General features: G+C 37.2%; 1 protein-coding gene across 13 annotated transcripts in view; it reads right to left on the bottom strand.

Annotated features, from left to right (window-relative positions):
* Positions 1–3802: 3802 nt before the first annotated feature.
* PMS1 (PMS1 homolog 1, mismatch repair system component) overlaps positions 3803–22552 on the bottom strand; it is a 90456-nt gene continuing 71706 nt past the window's right edge. For all 13 annotated transcript variants that reach the window (XM_047720555.1, XM_047720559.1, XM_047720561.1 and 10 more), the window contains 4 exons: positions 14588–15067; positions 11151–11281; positions 7102–7262; positions 3803–4041 (listed from right to left, as the gene is read on the bottom strand). In XM_047720555.1, coding sequence (XP_047576511.1) covers positions 3877–4041; positions 7102–7262; positions 11151–11281; positions 14588–15067 — 937 coding nt within the window. In that variant the 3' untranslated portion in view covers positions 3803–3876. The remainder of the gene's footprint in view (positions 4042–7101; positions 7263–11150; positions 11282–14587; positions 15068–22552) is intronic.

The raw sequence follows: 22552 nt of genomic DNA, 5'->3' as shown, positions 1-22552 counted from the left end.
ATCCTTTTTTTCTTTCTTCTCCCAGATCATTCCTTATCAACTTTCAGCTTACTAGTTTCTCCCACAAGTTTCTCCAAGCCGAAGTGGGTGTGCCTTTATGCTTCCATAAGTATTCATGTTATAGTGCAAGTTTTTCTCCTTTAGAGGGCAAAGAATGTCTTCGTAGTCTGTGTTCAGCACTGAGTGTGACACTCCGTAAATGTTACTGAATAAACAAAGGAATGAATATGCAACTAAAGTAGAGATGGAGGGGTTTGTTTTAGCGATTTCTAGCCCAATCTGAGTAGGGTGGAAGAAATCTACACCCCCAATCCTCCACCACTGATAAGTTTAAAAGATTTTATGGAAAAAGTGGCCTAGGTCAGAGGCACTTAAATATGGTTAACAGTAATGTAGTAATAATTAAGTGAAAAGAGGTTATTCCAGGTCCTGCTAACGAATGTTCAAGACAAAACAGGGAGAAACAAAATTATGGCATGTGACAAAAGATTGTGCACTTAGGGGTCAAGTTCAGCATCTTCATGGCAGAAGTGAAAAATAATAAGCTAAAAGAGATGGATTTGAGATTCTTGGGGGAACTGTGATGTAGGATAGGGCAGTGGTTCAAATCTGATAACCCCAGGACATGATTTTAAAAACTAAAGAAAAGATCGTTATATTAATGTGTAGTGGCTTAAGGAGGAGTAAAGAGTGTAAAAAATATAAGCAGAGAATCTCAGGTAGCGGTGGTGAGACTTCAGTGCTAGTATTCCTGGAAACAATAATGGTTTCGAAGATTAAAAAATTTCTTAAGTTTAGGTGAGATGAACCAAAAGATCTAGACTAAGGTAATTATTAATTACTCATGCTTATAAAGTAATTGACAATATTAAGTCTTTTAAAAAAAATTTGTCTTTGCAGTAAAATTCATTCTTTCAGTACTTACCTTTGTTGGGTTTATGGTAATAACGTTTGAAGCAGAACTAGCAGAGCACCAGACCACTGTGGGCCCTGAGGCCGGAATGATTCATCTGTAAACTGTGTGGATTAGATCGCCTCGAAGACGCTATTAACTGAATCCACCAACACCGGCTGGCCATGACCCGCGCAGACTGCTCCAATTCCGAGAACAAGTCTAATTCACTTAATCACCTTCGTGTCACTACTTCCGCTGGCTCGGCCGCTTTGGTTTCTAAGTTACGGGGCAACCTTTGGGTCCAGTAAACACGTCCTATCTGCATTTTCGGTTAAGAACCGCAGGCCGCGGCGAGAGGGACTGCGGTCCTACGACCCCAGCCACGACACCGGGTACCATCGCGGGCATCGAACGGCGTCAACAAGGACACGAGCCGGGCCGCCGGATTGAAGGCCTGGTCCGTGGGTCACACGATCCGGACGTGGCAGGCTCGGCCCGGCCCGCACCGGAGCTCCCGGGCAGACGCGGCAGCGCCGGGCCCTCAAGCCTTGCCTGTGCGTGGCCCCGGCGTCCCTCGTGCCGTGGCTGTGCGGGCCGCGGAGCTGGGCCTCAGGTCTCAGGGGCGCTTCGGGGAAACCGCCCCGGAGAGGCCTCCCGCCCCGGCACACCCCGCCTCAGGAGCAAACGGGCAGTGTAGAGCTTTTCCTCCTCTCCAGAGCTCCTCCCCTTGCCCTGAACCCCAGCGCCGACCTCCCAAGCCGCAGCGGCCGTTACCTCCGTCCCCGGAGCCAGGGCTTGGCCGACGCCGCCGCCCGCCGCCGCCATCTTGTCCCGCGGGGCCGCGGCTGCAGCGAGGGCTTGCGGGGGGAATGGGGGGGGCAGCGGGGGGGGGGCAGCGGCGGCGGCACGAGGGGGCGGGACTTCCGGGGCCTCCTGGGGAGCCGGAAGGGGGCCCCAGCGGGCCTAGCGAGAGTACCCCGCCCCCCAAACTGCGCTGGAGCGAAGGCTGCGGCCTGGAGTGGAGCCGGCGGCCCTTCCAGGGTGCCAGGGCGCTCCGTGCGCTGCCCCCGGACACCGCGGTTGAGCGCAGCGGCTCCGGGGCCAGTTCTCGGGGCAGGCGGTGTGACCGTGGCACAGTCCCAGGGAAGCAGGCTCCATGCGCCTACGAGCCCAAGTCTGTTGTAAGGAGGTCAGACAAGCTAAGTAGGTGCACAGCGTATCCGGCAAATACGCAGTAGCATCTGCCATCATTACCACCAACCTGATGGGGCACAATCAAAGGCTGCAAAGAAAAAGCAAAATAAGTTTATTCGTGTGAGAGGTCGTCATGAGATCTCTTGCAACAGTGGAAGGTTAGCAGCTAGAAAATGAGTCCTAGATTTCCTTTAGCGCTGGTCCAACGTGTGATGCAAATTTTGTCATCTTCTGTATCTCTGGGGGCTTCTCTTTCTCAGTTTACCCAGTAATTTAAAAAGGATTACTCTCAGAAATGCCTCCCAGAGAATGGCCCCAAACTTCCAAAGGGGATAATGGAAAAAATACAGTATTGGGGCATTACGGGTAAGAGGATCATATTGGCAGGGAAAAAAAGGCCTCCTACAGGTAAAATTCCATGTATCACAATTTGTACCTCTTACACAAGGTCCTTAAGAATTGAAAACTTCTTGAGAATTACGGGAGATGGTACTGAGTATGGAGATAGTGTACCCAGTATAACACATCTTTCTTTATTAAAAAAACCATATCCATTAAAAATGTTTCAACTTTTTGGAAATCAAGTGTTTTAGTGCAGTATGCGTGGGACCTAGTTTTTTAAAGGACGTAATTAATAAGCTTACCTAAATTTTTTCTTTTCTTTCTTTTTTTTTTTTAAAGAATTTATTTATTTGACAGAGATCACAAGTAGGCAGAGAGGCAGGCAGAGAGAGAGGAGGGGAAGCAGGCTCTCCACTGAGCAGAGAGCCGATGTGGGGCTTGATCCCAGGACCCTGAGACCATGACCTGAGCCGAAGGCAGAGGCTCTAACCTACTGAGCCACCAGGCGCCCCTTACCTAAATTTTCTATTAAATCTCTGGATCTTCCTATCTTCTCTTACAAATGGTGACCCCAACGCCCAATAATTTCCATATAAGAGATAGCAATTTCTAAACTGTTACCCCAAAATAGAAGTATATGGCAGGATTTTGAAAGCTAAACTTCCTTCATCTAAATGTTATTTTCTCACTTTCTCCCACTCTGTCTCTCCATCCTATTTTAGACAACATGGACAACTTCTGTCAGATATGCCAGCCCAGTCTTTGACTTCTCTTGGCATAGGACTGCTAAGTGTATTAGTCCATTCAGGCAGCCATAACGTAATACCATATACTGGCTGGCTTAAAAAAACAACAAACATTTATTTTCTCACAGTTCTGGAGACTGGAAGTCCAAGATCAAGATGCCAGCATGCTTGGTTTCTGGTGAAAGCTCTATTCCTATATTACAAAGGGTCACCATCTCTCTGTATTCTCATATGGAAGTTGGTGAGAGAAAAGGGAGAGTGAATAAAAGCTCTTGATGTCTCTCTCTTCTTATAAGGGCACTAACCGAATCATGAGAGCCCTTCCCCTCATGACTTCATCTAAACCTAATTACCTCTAAAAAGGTCCCATCTCCAAATTCTGTCATAATGGGGGTGAGGACTTCAACATATGAATTTTGGAGACACAATTCAATCCACAGCCCCTAGTAAATCAACCACCCAAGAATACTAGGTATTTTCAGTTTGGAGTTTACAACCAATAATAATTATGAAGGCTGGTTCTTGAGAAAAAATCAAATAGTTGACGTTAAAGTTTTCAAAATCTTTTAAAATATAAAAGTCAGCAAAGCGTCACTTATAACTAACACATGATAGTACAAAAATGGTTTAAAGACTGACTCCTATTATTTTATTACCAAAACAATTTTAATAGTAACAAATTTTCTTAAACATATTTAATCAGGTATCTTCTGGAATATGGGTTAAATGATGAAAAAATGGGCGACCATGAACACACCCTTTAATTTCATTTCCAAATTGGTCCTTCATTCTGTAGATAATGTCTTGGACGTCCTCTTTGGATAAGTACATGGGCAACTGTCTAGATAGACGCACTGCTTCTCCCTGTGAAGAGAAAGTCACATGTTATACCATGATACACCCTGAAGCAGAAAACACGTTATTCCTGACAAGAAAGAAGACCAAAAACAGATTATATTATTATTCATTCACACACATATTAAACACATATTACATGTTCATCACTATTGTACGTTTTACACACAGTGGAGAATAAGACAAATATCCTTGCTCATGTTAAATTTTATTCTAGTGCAGAGACACGAAACAGATAAAAAGACAAAATTTTGGGGCGCCTGGGTGGCTCAGCCAGTTGGGCGTCCAACTTTTGATTTCAACGCAGGTCATGATCTCAGGGTTGTGGGATAGAGACTGGGGTTGGGCTCTACACTGGGCATGGAACTTACTTGGGATTTTCTCTCTCCTTCCTCTGCCCCTCCCCACACCCCTCTCTAAAAAAATACAAATAAAAATAAATAAATTAAAAAGAGTCCTCACATGAACAGGAGGTAAAGTCAAAACCTGTTGATGAACTGGTTATGAAGGATACGGAATCAAGGGTAATGTCCACATTTCTGGTATGGTGATGCTGTTTTCTGAGATACGAAAACTGAGCATTTAGGGGTAAATGGTATTAGCAAAGCTGGTTTCTTTTAAAATTTATTTAAAAACAAATTGTACTTCAAAGAGCTTGAGCCTAATCTAATTCTCTAACCACATACCCTCTTCCATTATCCTACTCCTTTCCAACTAAACCTATTTTTTCCTTCACTTTGACCTTTAATCTCCTCAGTCCCTCTTTATTGCTCTGCCGCACCAGCACCTTTCTTGTCATCTTTCCCTACGTAAGGCACAGATAGTAAGCCATTAAAGATACTATTTCTAGCTTTCTGTATTCCTTTTTGATTCCTACTACTAGAACCTGTTGGGTCGGCGGTTCCGGGAGTGCAGGAGGAACAGTAGAAATGACCGCCGGGGCCGCCATCTTCCAGTCTCCCCCCATTCCTTAACTCTTGACTCTCCTGCCAAAAGGATGTATGCCCAGGTCTCGTCTCCATAGCTAACCCAATACCTATGCAGGAAACAGGAGTATCAAGAGCCCCCTACCCCATACCCTCCTATCACCAAATACCCTACCATATATGGATGTGAACCCATGCCCTGCCTTGGCCGGATAAAAGACCCCCGCCAACTCCCTCCCAGTGCGACTTCCCCGACTCCACTTTCCAGAGTCACGGAACTTTGCCAGAGGGTGCCCACCTCCTCCTGGCACGACTTTCCTGGCTCCCCTTCTCCTGAACCCTGAAACTTCGCTGGAGATGCCTTTAATAAATCTTGCCTTGCGCCTACCTCACCTGGTGTTGTGTTTACCTCGCCTACAAAATTTTACAGAACCTAATTCATCTTTAAAATCTTCTAGGACCTAACACAGTTTCTTGTGTACATTATGGGTTCAAATGTGCTCACTCACCCCCTTGTTCTACCATATTCACCTTGTAATCCCTATACCTGGATAAACTGTACCATGTACTATTAGAAAATCACCAAACTATCCTGGCTGGATCCAATACCAATGTTAGCTCTTGTCAGTGCTAAAGGCCATTTGGACATCTTAGTCTTCTCTAATCAATCTTCTCTTATAGTACCTACAGCTCTTATTTTTGGATCTTTTCTACTATACTCAAATCCCCAATGCCTTCCTAGCCTCTTCACTCTCAGGAAGTAACTTCTCCTACACCTTCATCACATGTATCATACATGACTTCTCTCAAGTTTACCTGAAAATAGTTTTACTTCTACTTTCCTTCCCTTTTGCTCTTGATTGAGAGAAGTTTCTCCTTTCTAAAACTTCTATCATTACCCTTGTCTTCCTTCCTGCCTCTTTTGGAACATCTGCTTGCCAATCTTTTATGTCAGTCTTTTCCACCAATAACAAAGACAAGCTAATCTCTCTTTTCTTCTTTTTACCACCATATGACTTGCTGCCTACACTTTTTCACGACTGCCCTACTCTTTTGCCATTGGCGAGTCTTGCATCTGGACTACTTTTCTATTATCATTGCCATCCAGCAACCATACCAAATGGTCTTTAAGCAACTATTACCCTATAAAGAATCTGCTACTACTTTCTCATTTTCAAATTTCTTTCCTCCCTTGACCTTTATATCTACTCTTCTACTGTTTTTTCTTTCACTCTCCTGTCTTTATTTCTGATTCATCTTATTCAGCTTGACTTTAAACGTAAGTATTCCTGTAGATCTTATAGAAGTTCTCTTTTTTCCCTAGACTCTCTTCCAAAACAATCAATTCACAACTGACTTAATGTAATGAGGTATAATATTAGTAAAAATATTTATACCTAATGCCAACCACTTTTTTTTTGTTGTTTCTGAAATCATATTTCTTCCCATATGGTTTTTCAATATACAAAATACTACCCTCCTTCAACCTTCATTTAAGTTTATTCTACCTCTTTCACAAGAAGATTCCTTTGAAGTCATTAGAAACTATCAGTGTTAAATTGCTCATGCAATAGGCTAGGAAAGTCCACAAGTCAAGGCTCTTGAAGGACCTATAGAATGCTACTGAATACAATCTTCAGAAAGGGTGAAAAGTGGACTTTCCTGAAGTCTGGCCCTCAGAATACAGTGGGGACATCATGATTATATTCTAAACAAAAATGGCCCATTTTTTTTTTTAATGGAGAAAACAAATCTTATTTATGTTCAGGTTTGTTTTTGAAATAATACCAAACTTGAGGGAGAAAATTCAAACATTGAGACATTCACTATGACATTTAAAACCTTATAATCTTCCTCCATCCCATATTACATCAGAACTTATTTTTTAACCCACTGTTATGTTTCTTATTTGTGGTAGATATTCCTAGGTAACTAAAATTTCCTTTTATTCAATAATACATCTTTCACTTTATCTCTTTTTGCTCTTGCAGAGGTCAAGGATTTCTTTTTTTAGTAGTATTTCTCCTTAGAAAAAAATAATAGACCTTACAGAAACTTTACTATTTTGAAAACTTACTGTTTTATTAAGAAACCGTTAAGTATGTTAAAATCCAACCAACCTACATAATCTAATAATAAATACCTCTAAGTAGCTTATCACTTTGCGAGGTCTACATTCATAAACTTCCTTTGCATTTTTGTTTAATATAGCATTAAGAATTTCTTTTAAGTCCATCACTCCATAGAATGGGAGACAATTAGCCATTTCTTCTATTTCCAAGTAGTCTTCAGCAATGGAAATGCCTAAAAGAAAAATAAATAAAACCACATGTAGATATGGTCAGTTTTGTTTAAATTATATTCCAGAAAATGTCTATTAAAAACAAAATCACTGTTAAAAATATTTAGTGAACCTTCCTTAGAATTTAATGTAGTCAGGACAAAGTTCTGTTCCTTAGTTGGAGAACAAATAGTAATTTCCCATAGGACTTCACATTAAGTCATAAGCGTCAGAGACACCACATGTGCTTTATATCATTTAATTTAATCTTAGTTATTGCACTTCTGTTCCCTACATTTGTTTAGAACATTTCTTACTTTGGAGAGAAAATGAAGTCCCATGATATTTATTAAAATAAAACTGGTTTAAGTGTTTTAACAACTGCTGCTATTCTATTCAAAGTCTATTCTACTAGTTTAATACTAACTTAAAGGCCTGAATTATTTCTATGATTATTTTAACTTACAATTTATAAAAATACTCATATAGTAATTTATTTTTTATAGTTCTATTAAGATATAATTGATAAACACGAAGTTTATGGTATGCATAGTACTGATTTGACACACTTATATACTGCAAATAGTAACATTAATATATTACTAGTTTGAGAGAATGAAATACTGTTTAATCAGTAATGTTTACTCAAAATATCTTAGTAAAACAATATTTAAAACTGACATTATTTATTAAAGTACTTTAAATAATTTAGTGACTAAAATAAAACTAAAAAAAGCGACATGATTAGATATATCATGAGGTAAAATATCCATAAGAGCATATATTCCAAAGGATCAAATTTGGCTTTAGAATGCATTTTAAGATGTTGCAGAACAGCAGATATTGAACTTCTTTGGCTCTATCTGTGTAACAGTGTTCTTAATATGTAAGCCCGCCCATGTTACATAGAACTAAGAAAACAAGACAGTTCAACATTGGGTAAGTGGCAGCTATCAACAGATGAATGAAAAAAGAGGAGTGATACAGCTTGAAGAGTTTCAGGTCCTGAGACATCAGTGATCCTATCCCTAATCTGTTTCCAGTTAGAGATCACTTTCTTGACCTGGAGAAGATGCAATGATGGTGCACTAAACAGAGCAGGCACCCCTGGAAACAACTGGAGAGTAACAGAAGATCTATAATCAGGCACTGAGGAGCAGAATACAAAGTTTGGTCAAGGAAGACAAAATAAGAGATTGAGCAACCAGGGCAACTTAAATGGGACTTGAAACAGGATTTACACAGGCAAAGAGGAAGAAGCAGAGTATTATAGTTCACATCTTTTTGCATATATAGAGAAGGAAATTACAAAAATATTAGCCCAATATTAGACTTTTCACTATTGCTGGTTCTTTACCTTTTATAGAACAATTAGACTGAAGAGTCTAATAGTGACTAGATTTGCCCTGGAAAATCATACACTTTTCACAGAATTACTTGTGGATATGGGTACAGTATTTGGCAGTAGATGAGGAAATTGAGCAATATTTTAATTACCATGTTTGTAAAATTCTGATATGGGAAACTTACAGACATTTGGAACCACGTAACAATAAACTTTCAAGAATTTTCCATAAGATTCTGTGAAATGTGTCCCAATTTTCAGGGAAAATATTTCAAATGAGTAAGTGGTTTGACAAGTTTTCACTTTCTTAAAATACAGAATTCTTATTGATGCAGAACAAAAAACTAATCCTGTGAATGAGAAAAATTCTTAGGATCACATTCAGAATCTTTTCCCTCAGAGTTAGATGTATTCCTCCTCTCTTTTAAACGTCCTTATCATTCAAAGATGTTTAGTGACAATTGGCAAACTGCTCATCCAAAGTTCGTCCAAGAAAACAAACTCACGAAGAGGAGAAATGGTTTTTAAGAAAACGTGACATAAAAATTAATGAAGGAAAAGAAAGGCTTAAAAAAGAGGAAACCAGAGTTTTAAATTTGATCTGTTACTGCTAAGATAAATAATGCTGTTGACAATCTAAGAAAATTAATTCCAACCAAATCAAGTCAGTTTGCAGGTGACTCTTACTCATTTTTATATCTCTGGTGCCTTGTAAAGTACCTAGTATTCAACAGGACTTAAAGAACACTACCCACAGGGTACCTGGGTGGCTCAGTCTGTTGGGCGTCTGCCTTCGGCAAAGGTCATGATCCCAGGGTCCTGGGATATAGCCCGGTATCAGGCTCCCTGCTCATCAGAGAGCCTATTTCTCCGTCTCCCTCTATGGCTCCCCCTGCTTGTGTGCTCTCTCCTTGTCAAATAAATAAATAAAATCTTTAAAAACAAAAACAAAAAACACTACCCACAAGCTAAGAGCTGAAAGCATAAACATGTTCTTAGAAAAGACAAGGAAGTAGTTATTCTAACTTTTTAAAAAAAATTGCTGTGATACTATTTTTTATGAAAAAAAAAAAAAAAAAAAAAAAAAAGAGTAGCACCTGCCAGCAATACCACATAGGTCGTTAGAAAAACAGATTAAGAAAAAAAAAAAATCTTATTACACACAAACCTATACACACCCCTTGTTTCACACTTCAAATAAGTGCCAGGGGTCTTGAGGAAGAAAGATTTCTGGGAGGACTAAAAGAATTACAGAAAGGGGTACTGGAAGATGGGAAGAAAAGAGAATATCCAAACACCTACCACTGGCAAGTGCTATGCTAACTGATTTCCCTAAGTACCTCTCTAGTGCTCACAACTACTTTCTGAAGTAAATATCTCAATTTTTGTAGGAAACAATATAACATTAGTTAAAAGCTAGACTGTAAATGCGCTTGGGTTGAAATCCTGGTTCTACTACTAACTGGTATGTTTAAGCAAACTTCATTTGTGTCTTGATTTTTCCATCTGTAAAATGGAGACAGCAACAGAACCTACTTCATAGGGCTATTAGTTAATATTAATACATTTACTATTTAGAATAGTGCCCTGTACATTATAATTATTCGTTAATTATTAGTTGTTATGGTGAGAAAACATTGAGTCCACTCCAAATCTAAATATCCAAGACTGAGACAGAAGGTAAGAAGTCCGGGGCAGGTGCTCCTAAAACTGCAGAAGTAGGTAAAATTGAAGTTTGGAGCACCAAACCATTTTCTGTATATACTTAATTTCATAGCTTCATACAATTGTTTTTACTCATTTTCTTTTTACGTCTAAATAAAACATCCCTATAAAAATCTTCAACTCTGTTTTGGTTGAACTTTTTCTGTATATTGGTTATGACAAGTTTAGTGGCAGGCAGGAGGGGAACAGTGGCATCACTCTTCATGATACTCTTGAGACCAGACAAAGGGAAAATAATAGGACAAGACCAGCCTAGGCAGGGCAGAAAAGAGTTAAGTATGAAAGTTATGAAAGAATAGAGAAGAGACCAACCAGGAAAACAGAAGTCTGCTTCCCAGAACGATTTAGTTTTCTCTCCACCCAGTGACTTGCCATACAGAGAAGATAGTGTTATCACAGTCTTTTTAGCAAAGCAATGCAATCAAATCATTCTCCAAATATTAAGACTGCTGATGTTACAAATCTAATTGGCAAAACAGGAAAAGAGATGGCCATTTTTGTTAGACCTTTCCGATATACGACACATTTATTTCTTTCATCATCCAAAGGAGTATTAAATACTTTAAATACACTAGGCATATTGTGCCAAAGATGTCAAAAATTACAATGAAACTTCTCGATTAGCTATGAAAACACAAATGCAAGGTAACAGACTGAAAGGGATGCCAAACTTCCTAGTTTCAGGGATTACCTTTTTGAAATAGGATTGTTTTTATGTAGCTGACACTGTACTTTTGGTGAGACAAAAATACACCGGTATGTATATTACGAAACCCAAATGAAACTTCTGGAACAAGACTTCTTTTACTAAGTCAGGAACTAGTAAACCACATCTTCATACCTGGTATCCATTTTATCTTGAAACCATTTGCTGTAAGACGAGGATCGGACAGGTAAGCTGATCCACTGTATCTCTGATCATCTGTGGTCATTTTACATAAAATCTCTAAATAATGAGATCCATTAAAAAGACTGAAAAAGAAATTATGGTCCTTTAACTTATTAAATATGTAAAATGAAATAAGAGGATTTATGGAAAAAAGTTAATGCAAGGGCCCTTTAAAAATGATTCGTAACAAAATACAAAGATGTAAGTAGCCCTGTGAGAAACTTTACTTTTTTACATCTCTGTTAATATCTCTTAGAAGACCTACTATATACAGCATACAGAAAGGAGGAAGAATGGACACAAAAGACAGTTTCTATCTTTTAGAACATTATGAACTAAATGTGAGATCAAAAACTGTGCTCTCTCTATAAAATACAAGTGAAAACTTTATAAATAATGCCATTGCTATATTATTATTATTCTATCATAAGGTTGTTGTTAAGATCAAAGGGTTTAGTAAAGTTCCTATCATATGGTAAATCCTCAGCAAACATTGGCCGTTGTTATTACTGAGCTCCTACTTCGTATTTTACGGAGATCTAAGTTACGCCATTGAGAGATAAATGACACAATCTTCATTAGAATCATAGTAAGGACACTGAACCCAACCCATAATTCCTGTCTTCCACTCAGTTTTGAAAAACTTATATTAATTGTGGTGGGCATGTCACATTTGAAAAGAAGGGTGAAAACAATTTTGAATTCAGTTTTGTTGCTGTCCATGTTCAATTAAGAAAGCTTTATTATCAGGCTAGTATGGGTCCCAAATAATAGTTTATTATTATTATTTTTTTTTCAAAGGTTTTACTTATTTGACAGACAGAGAGATCAGAAGTAGGCAGAGAGGCAGGCAGAGAGAAAGGGGGAAGCAGGCTCCCCACCAAGCAGAGAGCCTGATGCGGGGCTCGATCCCAGGACCCCGAGACCATGACCTGGGCCGAAGGCAGAGGTTTAACTCACTCAGCCACCCAGGCACCCCGCAAATAAGTTTTCAATGTATTTGTTTTTGAATAACAGAATATCATAAAGGAAAAAAAAATCTTTAAAAATGTTTAATTTGTAGAAGCACAGAATGATTTTTAAAATATAAATGAAAGTTCACAAATAACCATGTAGAGAAGTAATCATGTTTAAAATTTCAGATATATCCTAGTTCTTTTTAAGGGAAGAACAGAAAGTACTATCAGATTTTTGAACTGTTTAATACAGGCCAAATCTGTATTAATTCTTTTTCTAATTCTTTGACAGTTTGCTAAGCCAATCTCAAAGAGAATACTATAAAAGATGCTGGATTTAGGTGAATGTGATTACTGCTGTCTTAATTAAAATGACAGCTCTGGGGGCGCCTGGGTGGCTCAGTGGGTTAAGCCTCTGCCTTTGGCAGAGAGCCCGCTTGCAGAGAGCCTGCTTCCCCCTCTCTCTGCCTGCCTCTCTGCCTACTTGTGATCTGTCAAATAAATAAATAAAATCTTAAAAAAAAAAAAAAGACAGCTCTGATACATGTTTTCCTGTGTCTTGGCCCTATTTTTTCCTTCTGGTAACAGGGATTTTTTTTTTCAAAATACAAAATTATATTTTTATATATATCAAGAGCAGATAAATAGACGATGAAATTTAAAAAATAACCCCACTTATTAGCATAAAAACCCAAAATATTCGGGAAAAATTTTTTCAAAAAAATACCTCTATACTGAAAACTACAAAATATTGCTGAGAGAAATTAAAGAAGACTTAAATCAATGGAGACCACTGTGCAGGGATTGGACGATGCAGTATTGTTAAGATGGCAATTCCCCCCAATATGATCTACAGGTTCAAAGCAATCCTAATCATAATTTGGTAGCAGGGCTTTTTAACAAAAGAATTTTAATATACTTTATAAAAGATTTTTTTTATATATTCTTGGGAGTTCTGAAACAGAGTTATCTAGTGACATGTCCCAAAGAACAAACCCTCAATATCTTTCTAATTTCAGGTTTTTTTAAAAAAAGATTTTATTTATTTATTTGACAGACAGAGGTCATAGGCAGAGAGGCAGGCACAGAGAGAGAGAGAGGAGGAAGCAGGCTCCTGGCCGAGCAGAGAGCCCGATGTGGGGCTCGATCCCAGAACTCTGGGATCATGACCTGAGCTGAAGGCAGAGGCTTTAACCCACTGAGCCACCCAGGCGCCCCTAATTTCAGGCTTTTATCTCTTTTCATATATATGATTCTTTCCTCTGTCAGACCAAAGAAAGAAATAATAAACATTAAGAAAAGGGAAATGTTAACGGGTTAGCTGTTAGCTATTCATTTTTACAGAAAATAATTTGCTCATGTAGGATATTAAAGGGAAATACCCCATTTGGCAATCTATAATAAAATCAGTTCAGGCCAACAATCATCAGTGGATGAACTCATTAGATGGAAAGGTTGCCCGGGAATTTTAAGGTATGAGAGCCGCTGTCAGTATGTGAAACCAGTGATGAGCGCCTTCTGCTGTGATGAAGCAAGAAGCACACAGCACAACTCATTAAATAGTCGCCCCAGAAAGTAGAATCGAGATCTAGTCAATCCTCCAGGGCTAACTTCTGGTTAAACATGGGAGGGGCAAAAACAAGGAACCACGAGGAAGCCAAGGGGCAAACTGAGACAACAGGATATTCTGAAAAACAAGTGACTTAGTATCAACAACAAGTTAATGGTGTGATATTAGAAGAGACTGAAGAGACAAAATGTAACAGCTGGACCTTGTTTAGATACAAATTAAATTTAGTAATTTAAAAACCATAAAAAAGACATGTTGAGACAATGAGGTATACTTTCAAGGAATTAATATTGTGTAAGATAGGAAAAAGTCATTGTGGTTAGGTAAGTCATTTTTAAAAGAGAGAAACCGAAAGATGTTTGGGTGGAAATCAGCTAAAAAATTTAGGAAAGAAAAAGAAAATATATCTCTGTGTGTGTGTGCATAATATACATATATATATATATATATATATATATATATATATATATTTGAAAGGACAAATAAACAAATGTGGCAAAATCTTGGTAATTGTTGATAAAGGCATTCATTGTATAATTCTACTGTGGTATACATTTGAAATGTAAAGTGTACAATGACAGAGTCATGGCAACCTAACTTCAAAATTGTCCTAGGCAAGTCACTTATGAACAGGAAAATTGAGGCTGATATTTATAAACTGCAGAAGTAAACTAGCTAGAATATTCTAAAATTATTTATTCAAAAACAATTCCATTGAAGATTAGAAAATCAACTTTAAAAAAGATTTCCTTAAACTTTTCTCTACCAGAAAACACTTCCAACTTTTGCTTTGAATTTCCAATCTAGTATGGATTGATAAATCTTTTGAGAGGTAAAAAAAGAAATCTATTATTTCAACATACCTCTCTGTTAATATAATTGGCTTTTCCAGTGGCTCTGCAGGAAGTTTATGATTTTCAATAAGTCTTTTAAATAGCAGGGCTTCTTCCACTCTGTAAGGATTTAATAGCATTACCTCTGTTTTGGATGTAATTAGCCACGCATCAGGAAACTTGAGATTGTGGAGCAAGCAAAGTTCCTCCTTCTCTTCTAAGTCAAATTTATGTTTCTCAAATTTTTTTTTTAAGTTTTCCATAGAAAAGGGGATCTGAACTATTTTAATGTTTTGGTTCTTTTTTTCAATTTGGGACTGCAAGAGCTCATCAAGTTTTGGCTGATTAGATAATGAAGTTTTCAATTTGTGCTTCTGTGCCAAATTCCATGCACTGGTGGGCTTTATCTTTTTTCTGCCGTCCTTAAATGATGTTTGTGATTCCTGTTCAATGGCTCTCTTGATTTGCTTATTGTATCGTTCCAAATCTTTAGTAGCTTTCTCTTCGTATCTGGGAATAAAGATAAAATAGAACTAATGAGGTCATAATCAGAAACGTATTGGCCATCTGAAGTAAATTTTATAAAAAACAAAGAGCTGGTGTTCCAAGTCTGATAATGATGAAGGAGCCTATATTGGACTAACCTTCCCTACGTAACTATAATTCTGAACAAAATACAGAGATCAACTATTTAAAATGGACATGGAAAAGCAACCAAAAATAGGCAGATATTGGAATGACTCAACATTCAAAAAAGAGATCCATATTTATATAGCTTTTACCTCAAGGGCAGTTCCTAGCATTAAAGGGGAGTGGCAAAAATGAAAGCAAGCAAGCAAGCAAGCAATAAGCTGCATTCTTTTTGAAAAAAACAAAACAAAATAAAACAAAACTTTTTTTTCCAATATTTTATTTATTTGACAGGGAGGAAAACAGTGAGAGGGAACACAAGGAAGGAACACAGGAGGGAGAGGGCTAAGCAGGCTTCTCACTGAGCAGGGAGCCAGATGTGGGACTCCATCCCAGGACTCTGGGATCAATACCTTAGCCAAAGGCAAACACTTAATGATTGAGCCACCCAGGTGCCCCATGAAAAAGTTTTTCTTTTTTTTAAAATAATTTTTATTATTTATTTTTATATCACATAATATTACATTATATAAGTTGCACTCTTACTAGCTTGAATAACTAGAACAGAGTTCATTGCTTCCAAAACAACTGGAAATTAAAGGAGAAAAATCCCAGAAAATTCCATACGTGGAAGCCTGGAGGAAAACAACTGCTAGAATGTTCAATGAGCTAGACACAGATTTTAGTGACTACCTATGGCAGAGTAAATGGAATTTAGAGTTTGAATTTTATATAATTAGATGGCTTAATAAACGATTTGCACTTCAAATTAAAACTGGATGAGGGCTACATCCTAGGGTAAGGGAAAAACTATGTCCTAGAATTAAGAAAGCTACCCCAGGGTTGGGGGCAATATTTAAAGTCTCTCTCTAAGGAAGTATAAAACAGCCTTCCAAGCTCAGTGTGATCTGTCAGTAACTTAAATCGTTGCAGAACAAACACCAACACTTTTCAGAAGAAGACAACAGAATCTAGAGTTTCTTCAACTATCACCCACAATGTCCACTAAACAATTAAAAGTTATCATTCAAGCAATAAAAAGGCAAAATGTGAGTAATGATCAAGAGAAAAACTGGTTAGTAAAACCAACCTCAACATGTCTCAGATGCTGGAAATTGCCAAAGGGAAAAAAAAAGTTATTTTTGAAATGGGTTTTTATAAATATTTAAGGACTTAAAGGAAAAGATTATCCTAATGAGAGAACCAAAAGGAATGTAAACAGGGAAGGGACATTATAATAAAGAACCAAAGGGAAATGCTACAACTAAAAAATACAATATCTGAGATTAAAAATGTCAAAAAGAAAGCCTGAAAATGCTTAACAGCAGATGAGAGATGGCAAAAGAAAGGGTCGGCGAACTTGAAGGCAGAGCAATAGAACTTATCCAATCTAAACAGGAGAGAAAAATGAAGATTAAAAAAAATCTCCGTGGCCTATGGTACAACAAACAACCCAACATATTTGGGATCCCAGATAAAAATGTAATTGGAATTCCAGATAAAAAATGTGGAACTGAAGAGAAAAAAAAAATTAAAAAAAATAACTGACGACAATTAGGCAATTTGGATGAATGAAACATTTTGTAGATCCAAGAAGGTCAGTGAACCCGAGCGGGATAAATACAAAGAAATCCACAGCTTGATACATTAGATCAAACTGCTGAGAAACAAAGACAGATTCCCTGAAAGCAGTGAGAGGAAAAAAAAAAAAAAAGACATTACAAAAAAAGAATACCACAAATGATGGATATTACTTATTAGAAGCAATGTAGAGTCAGATGGCAGTAAATTACATTTTTTAAGTGCCAACAGAATCCAATGATACAAAGCAAAAATGTCCTTCAAAAATGAAAATGATATAGACATTTTTGGATAAAAGAAAGCTTAGAATCCCTTGCCAGCATAACTGCACTATTAAGAGTTGACACAATAGAAACTGTGATCTACAGGAAAAAGTGATAAGCACCAAAATGGTAACTATGTAGGTAAATAGCAAAAAAGGATTTTTTAAAAAATTCTCATTTCTTTGAAAGATAACTTTAAAATTTTTTAAAATAGCATTTTAACCATATGATTTCACTCATGTGGAATTTAAGAAACAAAACAAATGAACATAGGAGAAAAAAAAAAAGAGAGAAGGAGGTAAATCAAAGAGCCTTCTAACTACATAGAACAAACTGAGGGTTGCTGGAGGGAAGGTGGGTGGGGGGATGGGCTAAGTGGGTGATGGGTTTTAAGGAGGACTGTGATAAGCAGTGGGTGTTGTATGTAAATGATGAATCACGAAATTCTACTCCTAAAACTAATATTACACTACAGGTAAACTAACTGGAATTTAAATAAAAACTCGAAACAAAAATAAAGTTTTATTTTGTATGTAGATATAAAACATATGACATCAACTGCACAAAGGACAGGGGAAGTAGTGATGGAAGTCAAATAGTGGCTGTGTACAGAAGCTAGCTGATAAGTGGCATAAGTGAACCTTCTGGGGTGGTTAAAGTATTCTGTATTTTTTTTTTAAAGATTTTATATATTTATTTGACAGAGAGAGATCACAAGTAGGTAGAGCAGCAGGCAGAGAGAGAGGGAGAAGCAGGATCCCCGCTGAGCAGAAAGCCTGAGGCTCAAATCCCAGGACCCTGAGATCATGACCTGAGCTGAAGGCAGAGGCCCAACCCACTGAGCGACCCAGGCACCCCGTAAAGTATTCTGCATTTTGTTTGAGGCAGTGGTTACATGGGTGTACACATATAAAAATGCGTTGAACTATATATAAAGTTAAGATCTGTGTATTTCACAATGCTACATTTTACCCAATTTTAAAAACCATTTATGGAAGCACTGAAGACATAAACACTAAAAAAAGAAAAAGAAAGATAAAGAAAAAACTTATAAATAACTAAATAAAACAGTTAATTCTACATCTGAAGAGTTCCTTACACATTTACTGTAACATCAACATGGAATAAATAATTTCCTGAGCACTACAAAAGAAAACTTGCACACAATACTCCATTTACTAATTAGACACTGGTAAAATTAAAGTTACTCTAGGGGTGCCTGGGTGGATCAGTTGTTAAGCGGCTGCCTTTGGCTCAGGTCATGATCCCAGGGTCCTGGGATTTAGAGCCTTGCATCAGGCTCCCTGCTTAGTGGGAAGTCTGCATCTCCCTCTCCCACTCCCTCTGCTTGTGTTTCTTCTCTTGCTGTCTCTCTTCTGTCAGATAAATAAAATCTTAAAAAAATAAAGTCACTCTAAAAAAAAAAAAAGTCACTCTAATGATAACATGCAAAATAAAGATTTTATGATTAAATTTGTAATGGATTCATAGCTAAATATTAACTTTTTCAGTTGCTATTTATTTCTCATTTTAGAGTGATCAGTGAAAAAATATGTTAAAAAAAAAAAACTCAATACATCCAAACTATTTAATTTAATTCAGTTTCAAAGGTACAAGATAATAGACAATTCAAAATTATCCTGGGTAAAATCAAGACATCTTTTATTTTGGGTTAATGAAACTCCTACAGCCAATCAAAGACAGTCTAGCATAGAGGTTATAGAAACTGTTTCTAAAAAATTGAGATGCCTGAATCCCATCCTCAAATTTTCAAATTCTCCAGGTCAAGATTGAGGTTGAACAATACTCTTTAAAAGGCTCCATGTCCACTTCCTCATATCAGGGAGATCATATGATAGTTGTCTTTCTCTGATTGACTTATTTCGCTAAGCATGATACCCTCTAGTTCCATCCACATCGTTGCAAATGGCAAGATTTCATTTCTTTTGATGGCTGCATAGTAATCCATTGTGTATATGCAACACGGGGGGTTAAGGGGGTAGGAGAAGAATAAATGAAACGAGATGGGATTGGGAGGGAGACAAACCATAAATGACTCTTAATCTCACAAAACAAACTGAGGGTTGCTGGGTGGGAGGGGGGTTGAGAGAAGGGGGGTGGGGTTATGGACATTGGGGAGGGTATGTGCTATAGTGAATGCTGTGAAGTGTGTAAACCTGGCGATTCACAGACCTGTACCCCTGGGGATAAAAATATATGTTTATAAAAATAAAATAAAATAAAAGGCTCCATGGATGATTCTGAAGCACTCCCAAAACTGAAAACTACTCTTAGGTGTTCAGTAAATTATAGTGGTAAGAGCACAGACCCTGGAGACTGACTGACTGGTCTGGTGCTGCCACTTAGTAGCTCTGTAAATCTACAAAAATTATTTAACTTTTCTGTATCTCAGGATAATCATTTAATATAGATAATCTACATTTACTTCATAGTTTTGATATGAGCAATAAAATGAGTTAAAATGTTTCAAGTACTTAGAATAATGCTTGGCACTACAGTAAATAATTATAAACATTTGTTATCATTGTATATCAAGGAACACATCCTATAATGAATGAGGCACAAGATTGACTAAAGGCTGCTAATTATTTAAGCAACTTTACTAAAAAAATTTTTCAAATGCAGTTTTAAGTTTGAGACTGAAGAATTAACGCTCTTTCTAATCTTTTTTTTTTTTTTTACGCTCTTTCTAATCTTAAGTAACTCAAGAAACTGTCTAAATTCTATTGTAGGTAATATACATGGAACATTTTTAAGGAGAAATTTATATAGATATGTGTTAGGATATAAAAATGGCATTCTTGGGGTGAACTGTATTAAATGTTAAAATTGAGACTAAAACCTGGGTGGCTCAGTGGATTGAGCCGCTGCCTTCGGCTCAGGTCATGATCTCGGGGTCCTGGGATTGAGTCCCGCATCGGGCTCTCTGCTCAGCAGGGTGCCTGCTTCCCTCTCTCTCTCTCTCTGCCTGCCTCTCCGTCTACTTGTGATCTCTGTCAAATAAATAAATAAAAATCTTAAAAAAAAATTGAGACTAAAAGACAAGAGACCACATTATGTTGTGTAGTTTGTACTCAGTATATGTTTGTTAAATACAGAAATGTTAGCTGGATAAGAATCTAAAAAAGACCTTGTGTCACTGTAAACTAGAAGAAAAATGCTTCTCTGGTTACTTACCAGGCTATATTCATAATTTTGTATATGATTTTCTCTCATTTCTATTTAGAATCTGACATTCTGGATTAGCTACATAAAACAGATAATTTTCAACAGTTTCCTTTAAATAGGTACTTTAAGTAAGTATTTTTAGCTCTTGGACATTCCAATTCAAGATTTTTCCCTTACGGTTAAAAATGAGTTCAAGATGAAGGTCACCATTTGTAATTAATTATAATGTGCAAATTTTCACATATGGTACGAATCTTGTGATTTACTCAAGAAGTCAATTTAATTAGTTCCTTGGGAAATATAAAAAGCTATGTCCGAAGGAAGATTAAGCAAATGTTAAGTAAAAACAGCTGCTACATTTGACTTAATGTCATTAAGGGATTTAGTAACCTGAATGGAAAATATTAATTTTGATTTGACCAGTAATCAAATCGAATGCTTTTGTGACAAAAGATTACATGTAATTATAAAGTTTATTTACCATTTTTAATACCCCAATTACAATATTATTTTAAGTAGAGGTATGTTCATCGTATGCAAATGTAAAGTTCAAGTTAACATCAATTGACTGAAACCCCAGTGGGCAAGAGTAAATCTGGCTAAATCTGGCTTCTAAACCACCAGAGGAAAGGAGAAAAGCAAAGGAAAAATATCTGGAAAAGAAGAACTAAAAAATGAAGTACTCCCCACACCGAAGTCTGTCCCCTAAGCTCTCAGCGCAAAAACCCTGATCCTAGGGCTTATTCAAATTCTTTGTTATGGTTTACAGAATCTTACATAATCTGGCCTGCTTTCCTTCAACTTATTAGACTCTCTCATATTCTGTTCCTGTTACAGAGAGCACTTTAATTTCCTCAAACACTATTTTCCTTTTAGCTGTTTTATTTAGAAAATTTCCTATACCTTTCTGATTATTTTTACTTAGGGAAACATTTCCTGTCTCATAAATGAGAATAAGCCCACTGATAAGTATTTTCATAATTCTTTATATTTATTTTAAAACTGACTCATTGTATTCTATGATTACTTTGTGTTTTCCTCATTATACTGCATCATTTATAAGTAGAGAAAGTATATTTTCTTTATCGCTATATCTGAAGTGATTAGCTAGAATACATAGGGCCTTGTATACAGAATGCCCTTAGTCAATATTTCCTAACTGAAGACAGGTAGAAAAGGAGGGAGGAAAGAAGGGAAGGGAAGAAGGAAGGAAGGGAAGGGAGGGAAGGAGGGAGAGAGGGAGGAAGGAGAAGAAAAAATAAAAGAAAAAGGAAAGGAAAAAGAAAGAAAGAAAAAGAAAAGAGGAAAGGAAAGAAAAGGAGAAAGGGAAGGGCAATGAAGAAGGAAGGGAAAGAAACAGAAAGAAAAGAAGAAAAGGAGAAGGGAAGAGAAAAGATGAAAGGAAGGAAGAAGAGAAAAAACCAGTTAGGATAGGAAAAAGTGAAGGGAGGATAGAGAGAAAGATCAATTACCCAAAGAAGAGGAGTCTACTCTGATATCCCTTAGCATTTCCTACAGAATTTAGGATCATGGAAAGAATTCCAAGATAAATATTACAGAAAAGTGGTAGTTAGTGTGATTGTTGAGTATGGTATCATTTTTGCTATACTTTCTCACTGATCATAATTTTGGACACAGCCACCATGGTCCCCAAACCCCCGGCTCTCAAAGATTCTGACACATTTTGTGACATATAGTAAGCTCTCTGATTCCAAAATACTTATATTTTCTTCTATTTATGGCCTCCAAATTAAATTTAATCTTCACTAAGCAAGTAAAAAATGTCAATCAAAACATAGAAATTTTCTTTTCACAGGTTAAAAATTCTAAGTAAGATCACGAACAATGTGCCAGTCATTTTTCTTACATCATAACACATAATATCTTACTTAATCCTCACAACAATTTAGGAGATATTGTCCACACATTTTTACAAAAAGCCAGCAGAGAAAGAAACTGGAGTTAAAATCCCGGTGTGGTTTCAGAAGTCTGCTCTTGTCCAACACTGCCTCTTTTGTTTACCTACTGGCAGTAAGATAGAGAAAACTTTGGATTCTTGAATACTGCCTGATGATAAACAAATTTTTAGATAGGGACTATTACCCATAATCCTGTACCCTGATACCTTGGGGCCTACAAGAAGAAACAATGCTGACACTCCCCAAAAGTCAGCTGGAACAATACCTGCTGTTGTGAGGCTGTGAGGGAACAGCCATCTTTTAAGCTGTCACCCACTGTCCCTATCTTCCAAGAGAGGGAAACATCTATGCTTTTTTCCCCTCCTTCTCAGATAACACATCACCTCCTTGGTCAACACAATTCAACTTCTGTG

The sequence above is a fragment of the Lutra lutra genome, chromosome 3, assembly GCF_902655055.1.
Source record: "Lutra lutra chromosome 3, mLutLut1.2, whole genome shotgun sequence".
Taxonomy (NCBI): Eukaryota; Metazoa; Chordata; class Mammalia; order Carnivora; family Mustelidae; genus Lutra; species Lutra lutra.
The sequence above is the reverse complement of the archived record's forward strand: the minus strand, read 5'-3'. Positions and strand labels throughout refer to the sequence as shown.